The 17685-nt window shown below is 31.1% G+C and overlaps 2 protein-coding genes and 1 long non-coding RNA gene across 11 annotated transcripts in view; 1 reads left to right on the top strand and 2 right to left on the bottom strand.

The window, feature by feature from the left end:
• The window catches only part of polybromo (protein), a 15628-nt gene extending 7434 nt beyond the window's left edge, over nt 1-8194 (bottom strand). For 3 of the 7 annotated variants that reach the window (XM_029322503.2, XM_029322506.2, XM_029322505.2), the window contains exons 1-13: nt 7034-7656; nt 6701-6946; nt 5316-5444; nt 5054-5233; nt 4534-4978; nt 4322-4434; nt 4100-4198; nt 3841-3903; nt 3601-3753; nt 3362-3529; nt 3115-3278; nt 2737-3031; nt 781-986 (exon numbers count right to left, since the gene is read on the bottom strand). In XM_029322503.2, the coding sequence (XP_029178336.1) occupies nt 781-986; nt 2737-3031; nt 3115-3278; nt 3362-3529; nt 3601-3753; nt 3841-3903; nt 4100-4198; nt 4322-4434; nt 4534-4978; nt 5054-5233; nt 5316-5444; nt 6701-6946; nt 7034-7138 (2366 nt within the window). In that variant the 5' untranslated portion in view covers nt 7139-7656. The other 4 variants (XM_029322500.2, XM_029322499.2, XM_029322501.2 and 1 more) reach the window with 4 other exon arrangements.
• Nucleotides 8195-9012: 818 nt separating this feature from the next.
• On the bottom strand, nt 9013-17217 carry Hip1 (Huntingtin interacting protein 1). Of its 3 annotated transcripts, XM_085488627.1 has the most exons (18): nt 16796-17217; nt 16405-16416; nt 16005-16068; nt 15099-15456; nt 14949-15010; nt 14054-14328; nt 13745-13944; nt 12950-13088; nt 12791-12878; nt 12590-12678; nt 12315-12518; nt 12058-12238; nt 11668-11955; nt 11149-11390; nt 10888-11040; nt 10667-10767; nt 10087-10316; nt 9013-10009 (listed from the first exon to the last, which is right to left on the bottom strand). In XM_085488627.1, the coding sequence occupies exons 1-18, from the start codon at nt 16871-16873 to the stop codon at nt 9846-9848; spliced, it is 2928 nt and encodes a 975-aa protein (XP_085344753.1). In that variant the 5' UTR covers nt 16874-17217; the 3' UTR covers nt 9013-9845. The 3 variants fall into 3 exon arrangements, with proteins under 3 accessions (XP_085344753.1, XP_085344751.1, XP_085344752.1); XM_085488625.1 differs by lacking the exon at nt 16796-17217 and having other exon boundaries at nt 16405-16614; XM_085488626.1 differs by lacking the exons at nt 9013-10009; nt 10667-10767; nt 16796-17217 and having other exon boundaries at nt 10222-10316; nt 16405-16614.
• LOC146720378 (uncharacterized) lies at nt 14462-15396 on the top strand. The gene is made up of 2 exons (XR_014926093.1): nt 14462-15037; nt 15134-15396. It is a non-coding gene; the product is annotated as an uncharacterized LOC146720378 (long non-coding RNA).
• Nucleotides 17218-17685: the final 468 nt, after the last annotated feature.

Below are 17685 nucleotides of genomic sequence, written 5' to 3'. Positions count from 1 at the left end.
TACTATGTTATATGTAAATATAAATTAATATAAATTAATATAAATATAAATGTAAATATAAACGTAAGAATAGGGCAGAATAGAATGGCTTAGTTTAGAGGTAATAGATTGCAAAAATGTGAAAATAAGAATCAAGGAATATTTAATAATTAGATATTAAAATTAGAACTTTTAACCAATTATCCTAGAAGATAGAATTAGAACAATGCGAGAAAAGTATGAATGTGGTAGAGGCATAATCGTAAACCAAGTTCCACTTTCTGACATGTAAATATGTTGAAGTTAAATATACTATAGGCGCTTTCCTATTACACAAATTGACACAAGCATCATTCTATCTTTTTTCAACATTCAGAAATAATAAAAGATAAAATGATCTTGTGTCAACTTGTGTCACTAAAGGTACCATTTCATGTGCAGCATGCTGCCACAGTAGTTTGTTGTTATTAATGAAGTTTAATTAAACGACCAGCAAAGTAGAACATACAGGTGATTCTAATTATTATTATTATTATCATTATTATCATTATTATTATTACTATTACTATTATTATTATTATTATTATATTAGTTAAATAATGAATTTTAAGAATAAAATAAATTATAGGAATATAAAAACAAAAATCATAATTTAAACTTGAAGTAATAGGAAAACAAAGAAATATGCTCTAATAAAGATTACGTGATTGATTTGCTGTTGCAGCATGCTGCGTAGGAGTGAAAAAACACCTTAATAAGAAAGTACTCTAATAATTATTATAAAGAACAAGTAAAGCGTACTTTTTTCCATCCACAATGTCATGCTCCGGAAGTTCTGCCATTGAATCGGAGTAACATCTTCCCTCTTCATCCTGATGATTGTAAAGCGCGGTGAATATCGTCGCCAGGATCTCCTGAACCGCGGCGGACACATCAGGTACACTTTCTTCATCCTCGCTCAGCTGTAGCTTACTTTGCAACACTAATCTTTGTAGTATTAAAGCATCCTAAAATATTGGTTATGTTGTCATTTTTTACGGCAATGGAATACGCCAGCTGTCATCTCCGACTGGAGATTTCGACGGGCGTGATTACTAACAAGAAACACAAACAATGTAAAATATTGTTTTCTTTACTTCTGTTTCGCTCTTCTTATATCTCTTTCGTATGTGTTTATCTAATTCCTCGTTTCTCAACAAGCGTATGAAACATGGTCGGACCTTTAACGGATTTTGCACCGCGTTCAATGCATTCTGCTCGCTTTGCACAAACATTCTGTCGGGATTTCGAGCACGATCGCGAGTATAAAAAAATTAAAAAGAGCCACGGGATAATTAAACCGTAAAACTGGTCTATGCGGAAGATTCGCGATAAAAAAATATCCCGATCGCTTTATTAAGGTTAAAACGTACAAGTATCATCGAGATCAATATATATAAACACATTATCGATAAAATTTTTTTTTCTTTTTTAACTTATATAATGTCATGCGCCACATATTTCACGAGCGTGCACGGTGCATTTTTGCGGCGAACCGAGACTCTCGGCGAGTCTTGGGGCGAGTAGTGACCAAAGGGGAGAAGCCTTGTAACCTCCAAAAATTCAGAGCACCGTGTAAACAGATATTGGGCTTTCCATCTTTTGCCGCGAAATTTCAAGTTTCTCGAATTTACTTTACATCGATTGCGGAATATATTTGTGTTACGCGCGAAGAATTTTTTTTCTAAAGTCTCGGTCGTATTTCTTTAAATTAAACCTTCATTGAATTTGCAAAGTTAACATAAATTATACATATTAATTTAAATGTTTTTCTTATTTTTTCTATTCTAACATGGATTATTAAAATAAAAAAAATTGTTTTGATGATAAGTTTGAGAATCATTTCTTTATAAATTAAATATTTAAGATTTGGATTAAATAATTTTAAATATATTTTTTGACAATATTTGGAAAATATGCAAAAAGTTGAATTATAGTTTAGTTGAACTCGTATGTTACTAAAAAAAATTGAGATATTTCTATTATTTTGCAGGTAAATAGAATCTTATTTTAAAATGTACGTTTTTTTTGTATTAATTACTTTTCATGAAAATTAAAACAGATTAAACTTTGCAACTGAAAACTAATAAAAAATTAAGCAGTTATATATTGTCAATCTGTTGTAAACTTTAATTTGAAGTTACCTGACTTTATACCAAATCTTGAAGTATTTCTATTATTAGTAATATTAATAATCTCTATAGTGTGTTGATGTAGGTGTGTGTGTGTGTGTGTGTGTGTGTGTGTGTGTGTGTGTGTGGGTAGGGGTGTGTATTGTATATATGTAATTCTTTTTTTAATAAATTGAAATATAACTTATATATACCTTTATATATAGAATATTTTGCACTACTTTTGTGCAATATTTTATAACAGATTTTTTTATCAATTTTTTGTTAGCAAAAATATCGAAGCATTATTAATTATTAAATTATAAATTGAGAACAAAAGTTTTTTTACAAACTACATTTCAAGAACTAATTACAAGCTATATCACAACTGAATTACAAAATTATATTCTTCAATTAATTTTAGAGGAAATTTAATAGAATGTTTAAAGTTCAATCACCAATATTTTTGATGAATAAAAATTGAAAACCTATATGTTAAATAGTTAAATTTTAATCTCTTCAAAAAATAAATTATAAATTGATCAAAGAATCTGCCATTAAAAATTAAAAATTAAAATATACTTACAAAACTTTTAAATATACAAACCTTATATATTTGCGAGTCCGGCTCATTATACTTGCACGCATTGTCGAACATTAATATAAAATCAGATACTAGCTCATCCAAATTTTCATATCCATTATTCTTTAAAATGGAAGCTATCTTCTCCATATGTATAGGCTGCTTTATCACTTCATAATAATCTGGATATTCATTTTTATTTGGTAATTTCATGAAAATTAGAGATAATTGTCTTCCTTTTGCATCGTGATAGTCTTTTATCGTATCATATAGAGTTCGTAATTTTTGCAAATGAAGTGGTACTATTTTTTTTGGTCTCCTAAACATAAATAGAAGAAGTGAAATATAGAAAAAAGAAAAACAAAATATCTTCTCTTTACTTCTTTACATAAACTGACATACCCGACATTTCTAGTTGGAGTTGATGCGCTAGATTTGGATTTAGATGTATCTGGCAAGGGTCCTAATTCTTTTACCTTATCCATCAAAACTCTTTCTAATGTATTAGCATCTTCATATATCAATGAACCTTCCTCATTATATTGCCGACAATTATTAAACATTAACTAAAAAAATAACAAGAAGATATCCATAAGCAAAATATCTAACATAAGACTTTTAAAAATTGATCAAATTATGATACTAGTACCTTAAAATCCTGTATTAATTCGCTTTCGCTTTGATACTTCTCTGCTTTAATATTAACTTCAATTGCTAGCATGTCTATTGGTTCAGCTATTACTTGGTAATAATCTGGATATAATTTTTTGGAAGGCTTCTCCATAAACATTAACATAGGTTGCCGACCGTCCTCACACTGTAAAAATATTATAGCACGCTATATGTCGACAGATCACGTTGATTGTAACGTATTTTGGAATTACTTACAACGTATTCTATGACACACTTGACTAATGTGTACAACCTCTTCTTCAACGGTATATTGTCTTTGTATTTTCCTCGCGTCAATAAATTTGAAGCGCGTTTAATTAATTTAGGTTGATAGGAGCTATTCTCGGATTCGCTATCCGAATCGGAATCCTATAAAAAATCGAAAATGTTTATATTTTTTTCTACAAGAAATACTGTACATAAAGTCGTGATTAACTTGATGTCACGATATATTACCTGATCAAATTCTAGAAGCTCTTGTACTTTTTCCTGCATTATTTTTTGCAGCTTAACAGCAGACTGAAATCAAATAAAAACATTAAATGTATAACTCAATTATTATACACCATGCAGTAAGATTTCTCAATTAAGTACAAAATTATTTAAAATTAAGAATTTATTTTATATAATAAAATTAATGTTTTAATTATGTACATAATAATAATAATAATTACAATTAAGTTAAAGTAAAATGTTAATTACATAATTGTATTACCTTATATAATCGAGAAGTATGTATGTTATATTTCTTAGCATTTTCAAACATGATATTCATATCTCCAGCTACTTCGCTAACAGTACCATACTCGCCTTTCTACAAAATATAATTTACATATAAAAATACAGATAACAAAAGTAATACTTTATTAAAACATTATGTTCTTGATGTAAAAAAACTATCAAATCATTATTTCATAATAACATAATAAATACATACCTTAATTTTTGTACGTATTTGTAATAAAGATATAGGATTCTTAATCATTTTATAGTAATCGGGATATAATCTCTTTGATGGAAGCTTCCAAAAATATTCGCTCATTCTTACACCTACAAGCACGATATACATACATATATAATTGTATCATAAAAATTTCTGTAATATTTGTGTAATAAGTAATCTTTTTTTACATCACATTATTATTTTACCTTGATTATTAGGAGCTGTCCGTATGGTTTGAAATAGTTGCCATTGTGGATTATCAGCTTCTTCAGTCTCGGCGGGTTCTTCCTCCTCATCGTCACTTTCGTCATCTTCATCGACTAACGATGCAGTTTGCGCTATTAACGATTGCGCCATAGTACGGCTGCCTCTTTTGCTTCTCGTCGACGGTGCAGTTGTGGCCATCTTAGGATTGTTAATGCTTAATCCGCCGTCTTGCCTCCTTGCGGCCGCAGTAATTATCTTCTTCAAGAGTTTGGCATCTTTATAGATTTGCGAACCAGGCTCATTAAACTGGCAAGCGTTGCGACACATGAGCATTAAATCTTTCTCCATATCGCCATTTGAACTATATGCACCTTCCTGAATCTTTCTTGCGATAGTTTTCAAATCGATAGGTGTGTCAATGACATCGTAATATTCAGGATAAAGCTGCAATGTTTAACATTTCATTAATTGATATGATAAATAAAGTTAGATTCAGTTTCAAAGGCAGACTGTGCAAACCTTTTTGGATGGTTTGAGCTGAAACATTAAATGAAGAGGTCTATTATTGTCAGTAGGATCGGTCGCCGTCATAACTGCTGCGAATAAGTCTTCAAAGAGCTGCATAGTTTCTTCATCGAGATTCGCAGAACTCTCGGAAGTATCTTCCGCGTCGTCCTGTCTCGTCGTCGCTCTACGAGCCTAAAATGTACATTAATAATTAACATATGTGCGTTAACGTATTATACATATGACAAAGATTTCAATGAATCGCTAAAATTACCAATCTCCCGACTTTTAAGATAAGTTTTCCCTTAGGTTCTGGATCTTCGTACTCCTCTGTGATACGATTTTTAGTATTTACACACAACTCCCATAATTCAGTCGCATCCTTGTATTCGGGAGATGTACGCTACAAAAATTATAAAACAAGCATATCAATCACCGAGAAAGAAATGTAATAACCAAACATTTTACATGTATAGGGGAGACCAGGGACAAAAGAAATCTTTTGCATTATGTGTCAGTTATCAATTACCCCCCTTTAGAGATATATTAAAAATGATTATATCTTAAGATACTCCCTTTATTGGACTATTTAGGATTATAGGACTATAGAATTATACCTATATGTTTCATCTTTAAGTATTTAAAAAGCTACTTTAATTTTCCACAAGTGCATTTATTCTGGAGGCTTAAGACGAAAGTAACATAGTATAAAAATGAAAGCATTAGTTTTTATTTTAGAAAATAACATTTTATTTTTTATTAAAAATATGATTATTTTCTTAATATTAGATCATTTTCATTATAAAAATCAAAAAATAAAACAATTATTATTTTCTTTGAAAAACTTAAATGTTCTTCATTAAGCAAAAAATAATTATAATTAAAATCACAACAGTCTTATATCTTTTTAACTGTAAATATGTTTACCTACTTGTAATTTATACAAAAAAGATTAAGATATCGATATTTGTTCCAAATCACAATTTTATTTAAGAATAACGTGTGATGCAAATATGTGTTATTTTTGTCTCTAGACACATTTTTTGAAATAAAAGCATTATAATTTAAAAAGAACACAAGATTTATATCAAAATCAATTACAGAAACTTATAAATTTTAGAAGAATGCACCAGCAAATAATTAAACCAATATATAGATTTTAATTAGAAATAGATACAAAAAAACTAAAACAAGCAATATTTATGAGTAATGTAAATGCACAAATTCCAATCCTGCATGTGCAACTAGCACGATCATTCTACGATGACTAGTTGAGAGGAAAGAGGATCAGAATATACGCGTTTACTGTGTAAAGGTGCTTTTTTTATACGCAGCATGCTGTAGCAGCAAATCAGTCACGTGATCAAAATTTATTAGAACATATTTCTGTGTTCTCTTATTATGTCAAAGTTAAAATTACAATTTTTGCTTTATATTCTCATAATAATCTATTCTATTCTTCCAAAAAATCCATTATTTAACTAATATAATAATTATAATAATTAGACTCAACTAGTTGCATGTTCTGCTTTGCTGCTTGTTCAATTGAACTTCACCAATAGCAATAAACTGCTGCAACAGCATGCTGCATATGAAATGGTACCTTTACATTGCTACTTTTGTCCCTGGTCTACCCTACTACATCAATGCGCAACTCACCATGTAAAAGGCTTTCGCATTGTTCACCATAAGCTGAATATCCGCAGCAAGATCGTCCATATCGCGATACTCGTCGGTTTTCAGCTTCTGCTGCACTTTCAGAAGATCAATGGGATTAGAAACTACTTCGTAATAGCCCGGTTCTTGCCTGCGTTTGGGCACACGTATAAACGCATCGCACAGCAAGGTTCCATCCTCCTTTTTCTGGTTACGAAGTACATCGTAGAGTTGTTGGCACAAGTCACTCTACATACAAGGCAGAGAAAGAAAATTACAAAATGTAAGAGACTACAAATAGAAAAAAGAATGTATTACATATACACAAGCACTCACAGGATCTAATTTTTTTCTCCTCTTCGTTGGTTCTGGTGGAATATCGTCGCCGTCGTCCTCGGTGCCACGACTCGCCACCGACGATGTTCTACGACGTTTGTTCATCCTGTGGCGTATCTTAAAAAGTTACACAAGATACAAAATGAATCCTAGCAATGTATCTACAACAGAGATTCATCACACGAATTATATACGCGAAATCGTAAATCCACAAAAAAGGAAAGGAACTATTGCAACTGCCTCGCGAGCCGAGACTTTCCGCACAAATTTTGTAAACAAATGTACGTATGCGCGTACACACACATATATATATACAATTCGCGTAGATGTGCGCGAAAATGTATGTACATAAAAAGAGTTCTTGAACTGAAACACGAAGCTTATTCGTCGAAATCGTCGTTGCGCCGTTATTATCGGAAATATCGCGGCCGAGAGAGGTCCGGAGATATTCTCTCCCTAGAGGGGGGAGGAGGGGGACAAGGGGGAGGTAGAGGAGGGACAGAGAGACGGTTGCGAATTTACACGGGGGAACCCCAAAAGGGAGAGACACCGCGGGGTCTCGCGACCGCGTCGAAGTCTCTCGCGCGAATTCCTCGGGATACGTCACGTATCCTGGAGGGGGAGGATGCAATACCGGAGGAGGTACACCGCAAGATACTCTCTCCCTCTCTCTGTGGCGGCTCTAAAAAAATCTCGCCGCCATGACAAGTCGCCACTGTTGCTCGCGGTTCGAAAATGCGACACCAGCTCTTCGAACTTGGAGAAGAAGGCGTCATCGATCAACGAGGTCGTCGTCGTCGACCCGGACGTCGCAGTCCTCTCCACGAGAACAGACAGCTGGATTCGCATTTTTTCAGATCCTTGTATATATGTCATATCCGCGAAGAATATATCGCCGTCTCTCTCTCTCTCTCTCTCTCTCTTTCCTTCGTCGTCGTCTCGCGATTTCCCGGGCGCGACGAGTTCTTAATTTTTTTTACCACCATTCCGCTCACCTGTCCACGCGCTATCACGTAAGGAGATTCTCATTTAATGCGCAAACATTGAGTCTGTGTGTAGATGCGACTTCGAAAACGCGCGAGCTGCAAGCGCGTTACTGCGCTTTCGCTCGTCCGCCGCGTTCCAGGTGGCCGAGACACGTCTCGATCGACGCCATGCTTGCTCCTCCGGTACAGAAAATCGGAGTTGTGTCGGTACATACCTCCCCTTTCTTTTTTTTTTCTACATATTTCACAAATATTTCGTATTTATATTTAAATTCCTACAGATGATCTTGATATTTTTGTTAAAAATAATAATAAATTTAATATAAATAAAAATATTCAGGGTTGGGTAATAACTAATAAATTATATATATAGTTAAAAAATACCATTGCTGTTTTTTATAAGTTATAAACGTATTATTTTTAAATTAAAGTATTAATTTTTATGTTCATTTGTTATCAATTGTAATTACTAAAAAATATATTTCTATATAAAAATCAAAATTTTTTTGTTATTTGTTTATTATAAATTTTAAAAGAATTAGAAAATAAAATTCTAATAATTTAATATATATAATGTTTTTATATAAAAATTAACTTTTGATTTAACTTCAGTTAATTAAATCTTAACTTTAACTGACAATGAGTTAATTTTTTGTTCATGCAACTTTTAATTTAACTAAATTAATTTTATAAGCAACTAACTTAAACTTAACTTAGTTCTATAAAAAATCATTAACTTATCCAACTCTGATATTATTATTATTTGTATTAAATTATTATATATACTTAATATTAATAATTTTGCTATAAAAAATATCTTCGATATAGTAGGAAACTATAAATAGCTATAATGTGTATACTGATGAAAAAACAATGACATATATTATATACATATATTATATATGTATATACGATATCTCGAAAGATATACGGAAAGAGGACAACTTTATAAGATAACAAAAATATATATATATATATAATTAACAACACAGATGATTCTCGATGGTTTATTGAGAACTGTGTTCATAAAATAACTTTGGTAAGACTTGTTAGAGGAATTTTATGTCAAGTTTTTTATATATATGCGCCGAGTATGTACATTTTAGATACGTTCGGCATTTTGGAATCTCTCGGCGATGAAAATAAAAAATTTGAGCTTTACTAAAGCCTAAATTAATCATTACAAGAAATACAAATCATCTACTTAAGAGAGACCAGAAGAGCGTTTTATGCACTAATTAAAGTTAATAATCTTTATATAAATTTAAATTTTTAAATATTATCTACTTGACAATCCTCCTTAAGTATATATACTTTTTTTTTAGGAAAAAACACGATTTCCATATAAAATTACTCCAAATGTAATAAAAAACTTGGACATTTTGAATTTCATTGCTCGTTACATTATTCCTTTTGCAAGATGTACTTTATCTCATAAATGCTCGACGATACAATTCGATGAGAAATAACGTGAAAAAATTTTATATCAAATTTTAGATTAAAAATGACACAATATAAATTATTTCGATATGTAGCCAGTAAATATAAATGTATTTGAGCATCATTCAATAAAGTACATTCACACAATCAATTTCTACATGATAGAAAATTATTGTTGATCTTCGAAACAAATAACATGCATGATATATAAATGCTGAAACTAAATGAATAATAAGTTTCGTTTCTAATGATGAAGAAACAATTTTCTTCATGACATTAGTTAGTTTAGTAAACTAATTTACATGATCGCTATAATCCTTTATCTACAAAATTTTCGTGAATATTTCGCTGAATATTCTTAATCTAAACTCAAATCCATTGCTTGCTTACGCCTCGTTGTCACCGTCGAGTTGATAATGATAACGTCGTAGAGCAGCTAAACGTAGTCTTTCAGTTTCCAGAGCCTGTTCCAACTCCAAGATTCGAACTTGTGCCTCCATTTCCAGTCTTTTGGCCTGATGTAAGCTGAGACTAGACATATCTAGATCTTCTACATAAATTGCAAATAAAATATTAGGCAATGTTGTATGATAGATGGAACACAGTTAAAATTTACAAATTGAATACCATTTTCTTCGACAAGATGATTACAACTCTTAGCAGTCGCAACAACATTTGCCGTAGCCTGAGTCACTTCTCTCGAAGCCTTGGAGAGTTCAGTTAAATTGTTACTGTTTCTGTCAGCTTTGACTCTGCTAGCAACTACAAGTTGCGCAGTTGATGCTGCGATTCCTTGCGAAGCAACAACCAATTGTTCAAATTTACCATTGCCCAATACAACTTTGTCTGCTGCTTCCCTGTAGCAATACATAAATAAATATATTTTAATCAAGGTTGGATAATGACTAGCTATTAGTTAAAAGTTAAAAAAATTAATTTTTAACTTATTACTTTTAAAATCATGATATTTTAAATTTAATATAAATATTTTTAAAAATTAACTTAAGTTAATTAATTTAATCTTAATTCAACTTTAACCGAGCTACTTTTTTGTTCATGCAACTTTTAACATAACTAAATTAATTTTATAAGCCATTAACTTTTAACTTAACTTAGTTTAAAAAAATAATTAACTTACCCAATTCTGATTTTAATGTAATAATATATATATAAAAAAAGAAATTACTAGGCAATTAAAAAGGCTTACAGCAAAAAGTTTGCGCCCATAGCAATCGCTTTCGCTGCTGAAATAAGACCTTCTGACCACTGATGATTGCGTTTGTAAAACTCGGTAGCTGAAGCGGTGCCCTGAAGTATCCCCATAATATTTCCCATCGTAATTTTTTTCAATGACAATAGAATGTATTATTATCTAATAATATAAACGCAGCCATATAATAAGTAAACATTAAAATACATTTTCCATACCTTTCCCTGTTCCACAATTTCTTTCTGCAACAAGCGAGACCTTTGCACCAATTTCCTTATATATTTCATCAGTTCCGTGCAAGAATCCAAGATCTGTTCGTTCACTTTTAATTTTAGACCAGAGTCTGCCGCGCGTGATTTGTCCAACATATCCTGTAAATTGCGTAAAAGTAAATCACTCTTCCTGTTAAAAGTAAATTATTTGTCTCTTTCCGCGCACGTCTTGCTTTACTCGCATATAAATACGCTTATAATAAACACCTGTATTCTTGAAACCGCCTCTTCTATAGCTTTATCCATACTCTGTAACTCATTTTCCACCAAGTTTCCAATAACTTCCACATTGTTTTGAGTAGTCGATAATGTATTTATGAGAGACGAAATCTTTTGTAATTGACTTTTGACACTCGCAATTTGTACCATGGTCATGGAGGATTTTTCTTTAATATAACTTAATATAATTAAACCTTGCGAACCTAATTGTTTGCACTCGTCGGCAAATCCTGTACAAATATAATTTATTTTAGATGAACTACACATTTATACATCAGGGTTCGGTAAATTAATTATTTTTTAAAACTAAGTTAAATTAAAGTTAAAGACTTATAAAATTAATTTATTTACGTTAAAAGTTGCATGAACAAAAAACTAACTCGGTTAAAATTTAAGTTAAGATTAAATTAAGTTAAATCAACAGTTAAATTTTTAAAATTATTTATAATTTTTTACACGTTCTCAATGTTTATATAAATTACTAGTGTGTTATCACGAAAAACTTACGATCGGCTAAACCGATATCCGTCGATGTATTCGAAGTGGATTTTGCATATATCAAATAGAGAGCCAGGAAGTATGCGCTGTGTATAGCGGTGCGAATCAGCGTTTTTCCCTTTGTTGTATCGGATAAATAATTATTATATGCCTCCTCTAAATCATTCAGTGATTTCTCCGTCGGCTCCAATAAACTTCCAAGATAGTCTGGCGTACAGGTCAGTGCCGATATGGCTGGATTATCAATTGCATGCATCGCATGATGTAAAATAGATTCTGCTTCCGATATAGCGTTCACTATAATATAACATGTGAATATAATTTTCTTTGTAATCTCATATGACTGATTTTAATAAAATAATCGAGTAGATTCGATATATAATTAATTATAATACTCACATAATAAATCAAATAAAGCCGTATTGGCATCCGTTTTTACTTGATTGCAGGATCGTTCGGCATCGGTTTCTAAATTTACTATTCGCAAATCCAGCTCCTCTTTCTGCACCAACAAGTCATGAAGATCTCCTTCCAAGGCTGTCTTCTCGGATGTAATAAAATCTATTTTTGCCATTAATGCCTATAACAGTGTAATAAATTCTCTCGTCAGTATAATAGAATAATTACAAATTGAAAGATGAATTAAAAATCTTTACCAAATTTTCGGTTTGAACGGCATCCAATCTTTTTCTAACATCCTCTAAATCTTTGCGTGCCTGCGTTATTTTCTGTGCTTCATGCTCTGCTGATCCTTGTCCTTGAAGTAATTCCTGCAGTCTTTCTTCAGCCTTCAACGTTCTACGTTCGGATTGCTCTTGTGATATCTTTAATCCTCCCAATTCTTTGTCCAAATCGGCTTTCTTTATGCATAACAATGCATGTCATAAATAAAAGATAGATGATTTTATCGTCGTCATTATCAAGTACTCACCTTTCGAATCAAACTAATATGTTCCTCTCTCAATTTCGAATAAACATCTTTTAGCTTTTTGAATTTTTCCTCTATGACTTCATTTTTTCCTTGAAAAGTTTAATACAAAATCATTATTAATTATATATAGAATACTATATAATATTTCTAACAAGTAAACAACAATAATCATAAAAAATTACAAATTAAAATTTTACTAACCTTCTATTTCTTGAAATCTTTCTAATATAGTCACGTTTTCCTTCATTAGTTTCTGACAAGTTTGTTTCTCTGTCACGATTTCATTGCTCTAAAATGTTTGTACAATATAAATTGATGAAACAGAGTACAATTATTAAATATAGTGTGTAGTGAATTTACCTTAGAAGAAAGTATCGATTCCAGTTCTAGAACACGACTTCTAAGATCTGCAATTATTTGTTGATGCTCTATTAAGAATCGATTTATTTCTTGCCTTTGGCGACCATTTACTTGATACAGATGATCAATAAGACTGTCTCTAAAAGAATATACATTTATATGTAAAAAATTTTTGAATTATTGATTACAAAATACATTATAATTTCTGATAAAATAAAACTCTTATATAATTCTAAAACATTTCTTATAAAATATATATATATATATATATATATATATATATTATTAAAGATCACAAAAAATATTTTGAAAAATTACATGTAAAAAAGAAAAAAAGCCAAAGAGCATATAAAGGATTGACTCATATATTTCCACTGCTAAATACATTTCAAGTTATTTCAAATAATTGATATTTTTGTTTTTGTATTCTCATCTTAATATTGTTACAAACCACATGCAAATCTAATATTCACTGCGAGTATTAAGTTTGGATTTATAGACTCTAGGAAGAAAAGGAGTTCTTTTATACTATCAAATTGAGTTTTGTTATCAAGTTTATGTTAAAAATTGTTATCTTATATATTTACGCTACATTATTTATATCTCTAATTTATCTTTTAAAAAATATTTTATCTTAGATATGACATTTTATTCAATTTATATTTAAAAAAATATTGTCTATATGTATATCATGATATACATATATGAGCTATCTTATCCGCTTTCCAATTTATGTATAGAAAAAGAAAAAAAGCAAAGATAGATAAGAGGAAGATAGACGTGTAAATTCTATACCTTTCTGCAAGAGCGTCAGGTGATATTGAGCCATTTCTTGTATTCGTAGAATCCAATTGATCAGTGAATGATCCCGTATCAGACGTATCAATAAGATTGTCTATGGCAGTCTCACTGTCTATGGATTCTTCGGGTGGAAGTACTACTATCGGCGTGACGTACGATCTCAGTTCGGCTTGTATCAAAAAGTTGGGTGGATTCTGAAATGATCAAGTGCAAAAAATTTTCATATACGTCACATATTGCATGATACGACAAATTCTCGTCTCTGCTAATCGTATCAACAACGATAATTGAAAGAGACATTACCTCGGGTAACGACGGAATCGCTATTAAATGTTTAAAATACTGCATATGTTTAATGGTATTGTAAAAGCTCTTCAATTCGTGGAACTGCTTCGAAAATCTATCGCGATGTCCGGTCAACGTGTCCGCCGGGAGGGCGCCGTGAAGCTTGAACAAGATTTTCACACAACAGTCGTATAGCTGCGAAGCATCCTGGATGCACGGGATCAAAGGTGCAAGTCGACACTGTCCGCAGGGTGTCATCGAATTGGATCGTGACAAATCCAGTGAACCAAAGACTATAATGTTGATAAAGAGCTCGTTAATGTGCTGTGCATGAAAGATTTATATCTCAAAATATGAAAAATAATTGTATGCAAAAGGCCCCACACCAAATACATAGGATTTTGGCTTTCAAAAGTGGTTGTTTTTTTTTATATGTTGTAGCTTATGACTTGTTGAACAAAAGATGTAGCTTTGCCTATTACATTTTTTGTTCAGTAAAATAAGTTACAAATTATACAATCATACAAGTGAAAATCAGCTGATTTTACTGAGATTCAATTTAATTTAGGATTTTATATAAGTTCAAAAATCCCATACTAATCATATCAAATTAATCTTTGTAAGATCAGCTGTTTTTTTCATATGGTAGCAGCTTATCACCTGCTGAATAAAAAATATAATAGGCTCAAAGCTAAATAATAGACAGTTACTAATTTACAGTTAGTCAAATATAAAAAACTTGAGCTTTATGAATTGTTTGACTGACTGTAACTCAGTAACTATCTAATATTTAGCTTTAAGGCTATTTCATTCTTTCAGCAGGACATCAACATAAAAAAAGCCAATTCCATCAAAAACTAAAATCCTATGTATTTGTTGTGATGTTCTTTGATGCAGTCTATTCTCAGCATACCTGCATGCTGCAAATTCAAGATGTCATCCATGTAATCAAACATCTCGACAGACATCTGGAAGCTAAAAAAATTAATTAGACATGCATATGTAAGTATATATGGAGATATATCATAGTATTGAAGTAAGATGTAAGAAAAATGTAACTCACTATATATTAATATCATTTTCTCCAATCGCCTCTAGTTCCTCCGGCGTTACTTGCAAATTTCCAGGTAAGCGCGGATTTCGTTTATGATAATCTAATTTAGTGATTAATAGTCTTGTGTACAATTGTATGAGACGACCATAGCCCTCCCTAAGATGTTGCCATAACTTCCCAATATCCTCTAACTTGCCACGATACCGCTGAAAATCGACGATAACCCGAGGATGTCCCTCACGTAACACTTTATGGAGAACATGACAAAATTTCCATGCAACAATTTGATTCTCCTGTAATGGTTGCCTCAGCATATAAGTCCAAAAGATGGAGCCGCTCTTTTCTCGATATGTACCAATAATTGCACCTATTTATTTATAAGGAACTTTCTTTTCTTTCCCTTAGATTCATATATTCTTAATAATAAATAATTTTTGATTACATAGTTTTTCTAAAATTATTTTTTTCTAGTGTTATTTTTCTATTAAATTATATAATTTCGTATTTGCATTTATATATATATATATATATATATTTTTTTTTTTTTTTTTTTAATTTTTTTTACATTTGTAAAACTACATTATTTTCAAATTTATATATTAAAAAATTCCTAATAATCATTTATATATCTGTTCTTCTACTTTTAATATTTTCAAAATTACATTTTTATCAATTAATTAATTAATTTGTTTTAATCTTAATTTTTTTAAATATAAAGTTTGAAAAACAAAGGAAGTATTATAATATTACATTGGAACCAAAATAAAATTAATGGAAATAGTGTTTTGAAAAATAATTAAATTATTTATGATTCTGCTATTACTCTGTCATAGTTACAATTTTTATTCGATTAATGAAAAGAGTTATTGCTTTTTCTCAATTTTCACAGCTTTTCTAAAGTATAAAAAAGGATACTTCGCACATGTTTCTCTTTCACAGGGGTTTCCGTCGCATTTACAGCTTTCCCAATACTGATACTCTACAAACAATAAATATTCATTTATAGCAATTTAATAATTTAAGGAAATAAATTTTTATATAAATCATACAAATTTTAACATTAATCATTTAAAGCAAAATTTTCTTATATGGTTTTTAAATGGGGACTCTCAATATATCATAATCTATAAATCATACAAATTTTAACATTAATCATTTAAAGCAAGATTTTCTTATATGGTTTTTAAATGGAGACTCTCAATATATCATAATCTACACGACTTTCAATTTATTCAGGATATAAGATAATTGTTGTATCCTCAATATATAATATATATACACATATATATGTATGTATCATAATCTCTAAACTCACCAGTTGATGAAGCTGCTTATCGGTCAGTGGTATTGTGGTCATGATGATAGCATAATAAATTCACCGAAAGGAAAGATGTAGAATTACAACAAAATAATTTGCACCAAGTGCGAAAAGATATTACTCGTCAATTTATAGATCAGCTCGTATCATTTCCAGACAGATTTAAATTGTAAATTGTTATATATATACCTGAATGTATATATTATCTGCAAAACTGTAAATGTCAAATTAACATAATCCTTCATTATTAATCATACAAAAATAGCCATTCATCGTTTACAGAGATATACGAAAAATAGATATATTTAAAAATATATATAAATTTCGCCTCGAGAGAGAGCGAGAGGCCTCGTTTGACCTTAGCGAGTGCCACAACACACGCGCATACCTGAAGTCTCTGGAATAGATGTGTAAACTCCGAGTTCGAACCAGTCACTTTCTGCTCGTGATTCCGTCGCGAAGGCATGTTCAAACGAATTGCACACGCCCTCGTGAAATATCGGCTCCTCGCGACGTCTTACAAACGTCTTGACAGCTGCGTATGCATTATTCCGCGAATAACTGCGATTTCGCTCTCTCGTGGGTGGAGTATCGGGCACGCTTCTTGTATATAAAAGCGAAAGGATGTGCGGGCGATGGCCGGCGATACGAGTGATATCTTGATTATTTCGACTGCGAAGACACTTTCCGGCCGGAAATAATTCGACCGAAATGATCGACACTTAAAATGACAGACAATTCGCAGGAACTGTGATAACAAATACTGCACGAATATATACATACATATACATATGCTTGCTCGCACCGGAAAGCAGTAATGGGGTGCGTTCGAAAATATTCTCCGTAGGGCGACGTAGCGCTTCGTTGAGCAATCAGGATGAAGGATCGCTGTTCTACTCTACGGAAAATTTCCGAACGCACCCTCGATGAAATTTGTAGGGCTCCGATTGAATGGTCGACTGCCATCTAACGAAAGGTAGCGTCACATAAAATCTTCCTGCTGCATATAATTTTGTCCTTTTTTTATCAAAATTTTATCAGAAAGCATAAAAAAGTTTAAATCTTTTCTATAAAAATTATAATAAGAATTATAATAAGAAAATGAATGTATAAGGAGTACAAGACATTTTGCAATAAATTGTGAATTATTTTCAGTATAATTTTTTTCATTCTTGTACAATAATAAAGTAATACTTCACATTATTGTCAATGTACAATACATTATTAGTTAGTTACTTTAGAAAAGAATTTTGATATAATATTCTCTAATAACTATCA

Source organism: Nylanderia fulva, unplaced genomic scaffold (genome assembly GCF_048542155.1).
Source record: "Nylanderia fulva isolate GAGA-0341 unplaced genomic scaffold, ASM4854215v1 Scaffold7, whole genome shotgun sequence".
NCBI classification, from domain to species: Eukaryota; Metazoa; Arthropoda; class Insecta; order Hymenoptera; family Formicidae; genus Nylanderia; species Nylanderia fulva.
This window is presented reverse-complemented; position numbering and strand designations above follow the sequence as displayed.

Bases quoted from the DNA above. Each gene is read 5' to 3' on its own strand.
- Hip1 (XM_085488627.1), bottom strand. From the start codon at position 16,873: ATGCCTTCGCGACGGAATCACGAGCAGAAAGTGACTGGTTCGAACTCG. The intron at 12,679-12,790 runs GTTAGTAAAATT...AAACTTTTCAAG, and splicing joins AAGATTTCAAGAAATAGAAG to GAAAAAATGAAGTCATAGAG. The intron at 11,956-12,057 runs GTGAGTATTATA...GTTATATTATAG, and splicing joins GGCTTTATTTGATTTATTAT to TGAACGCTATATCGGAAGCA.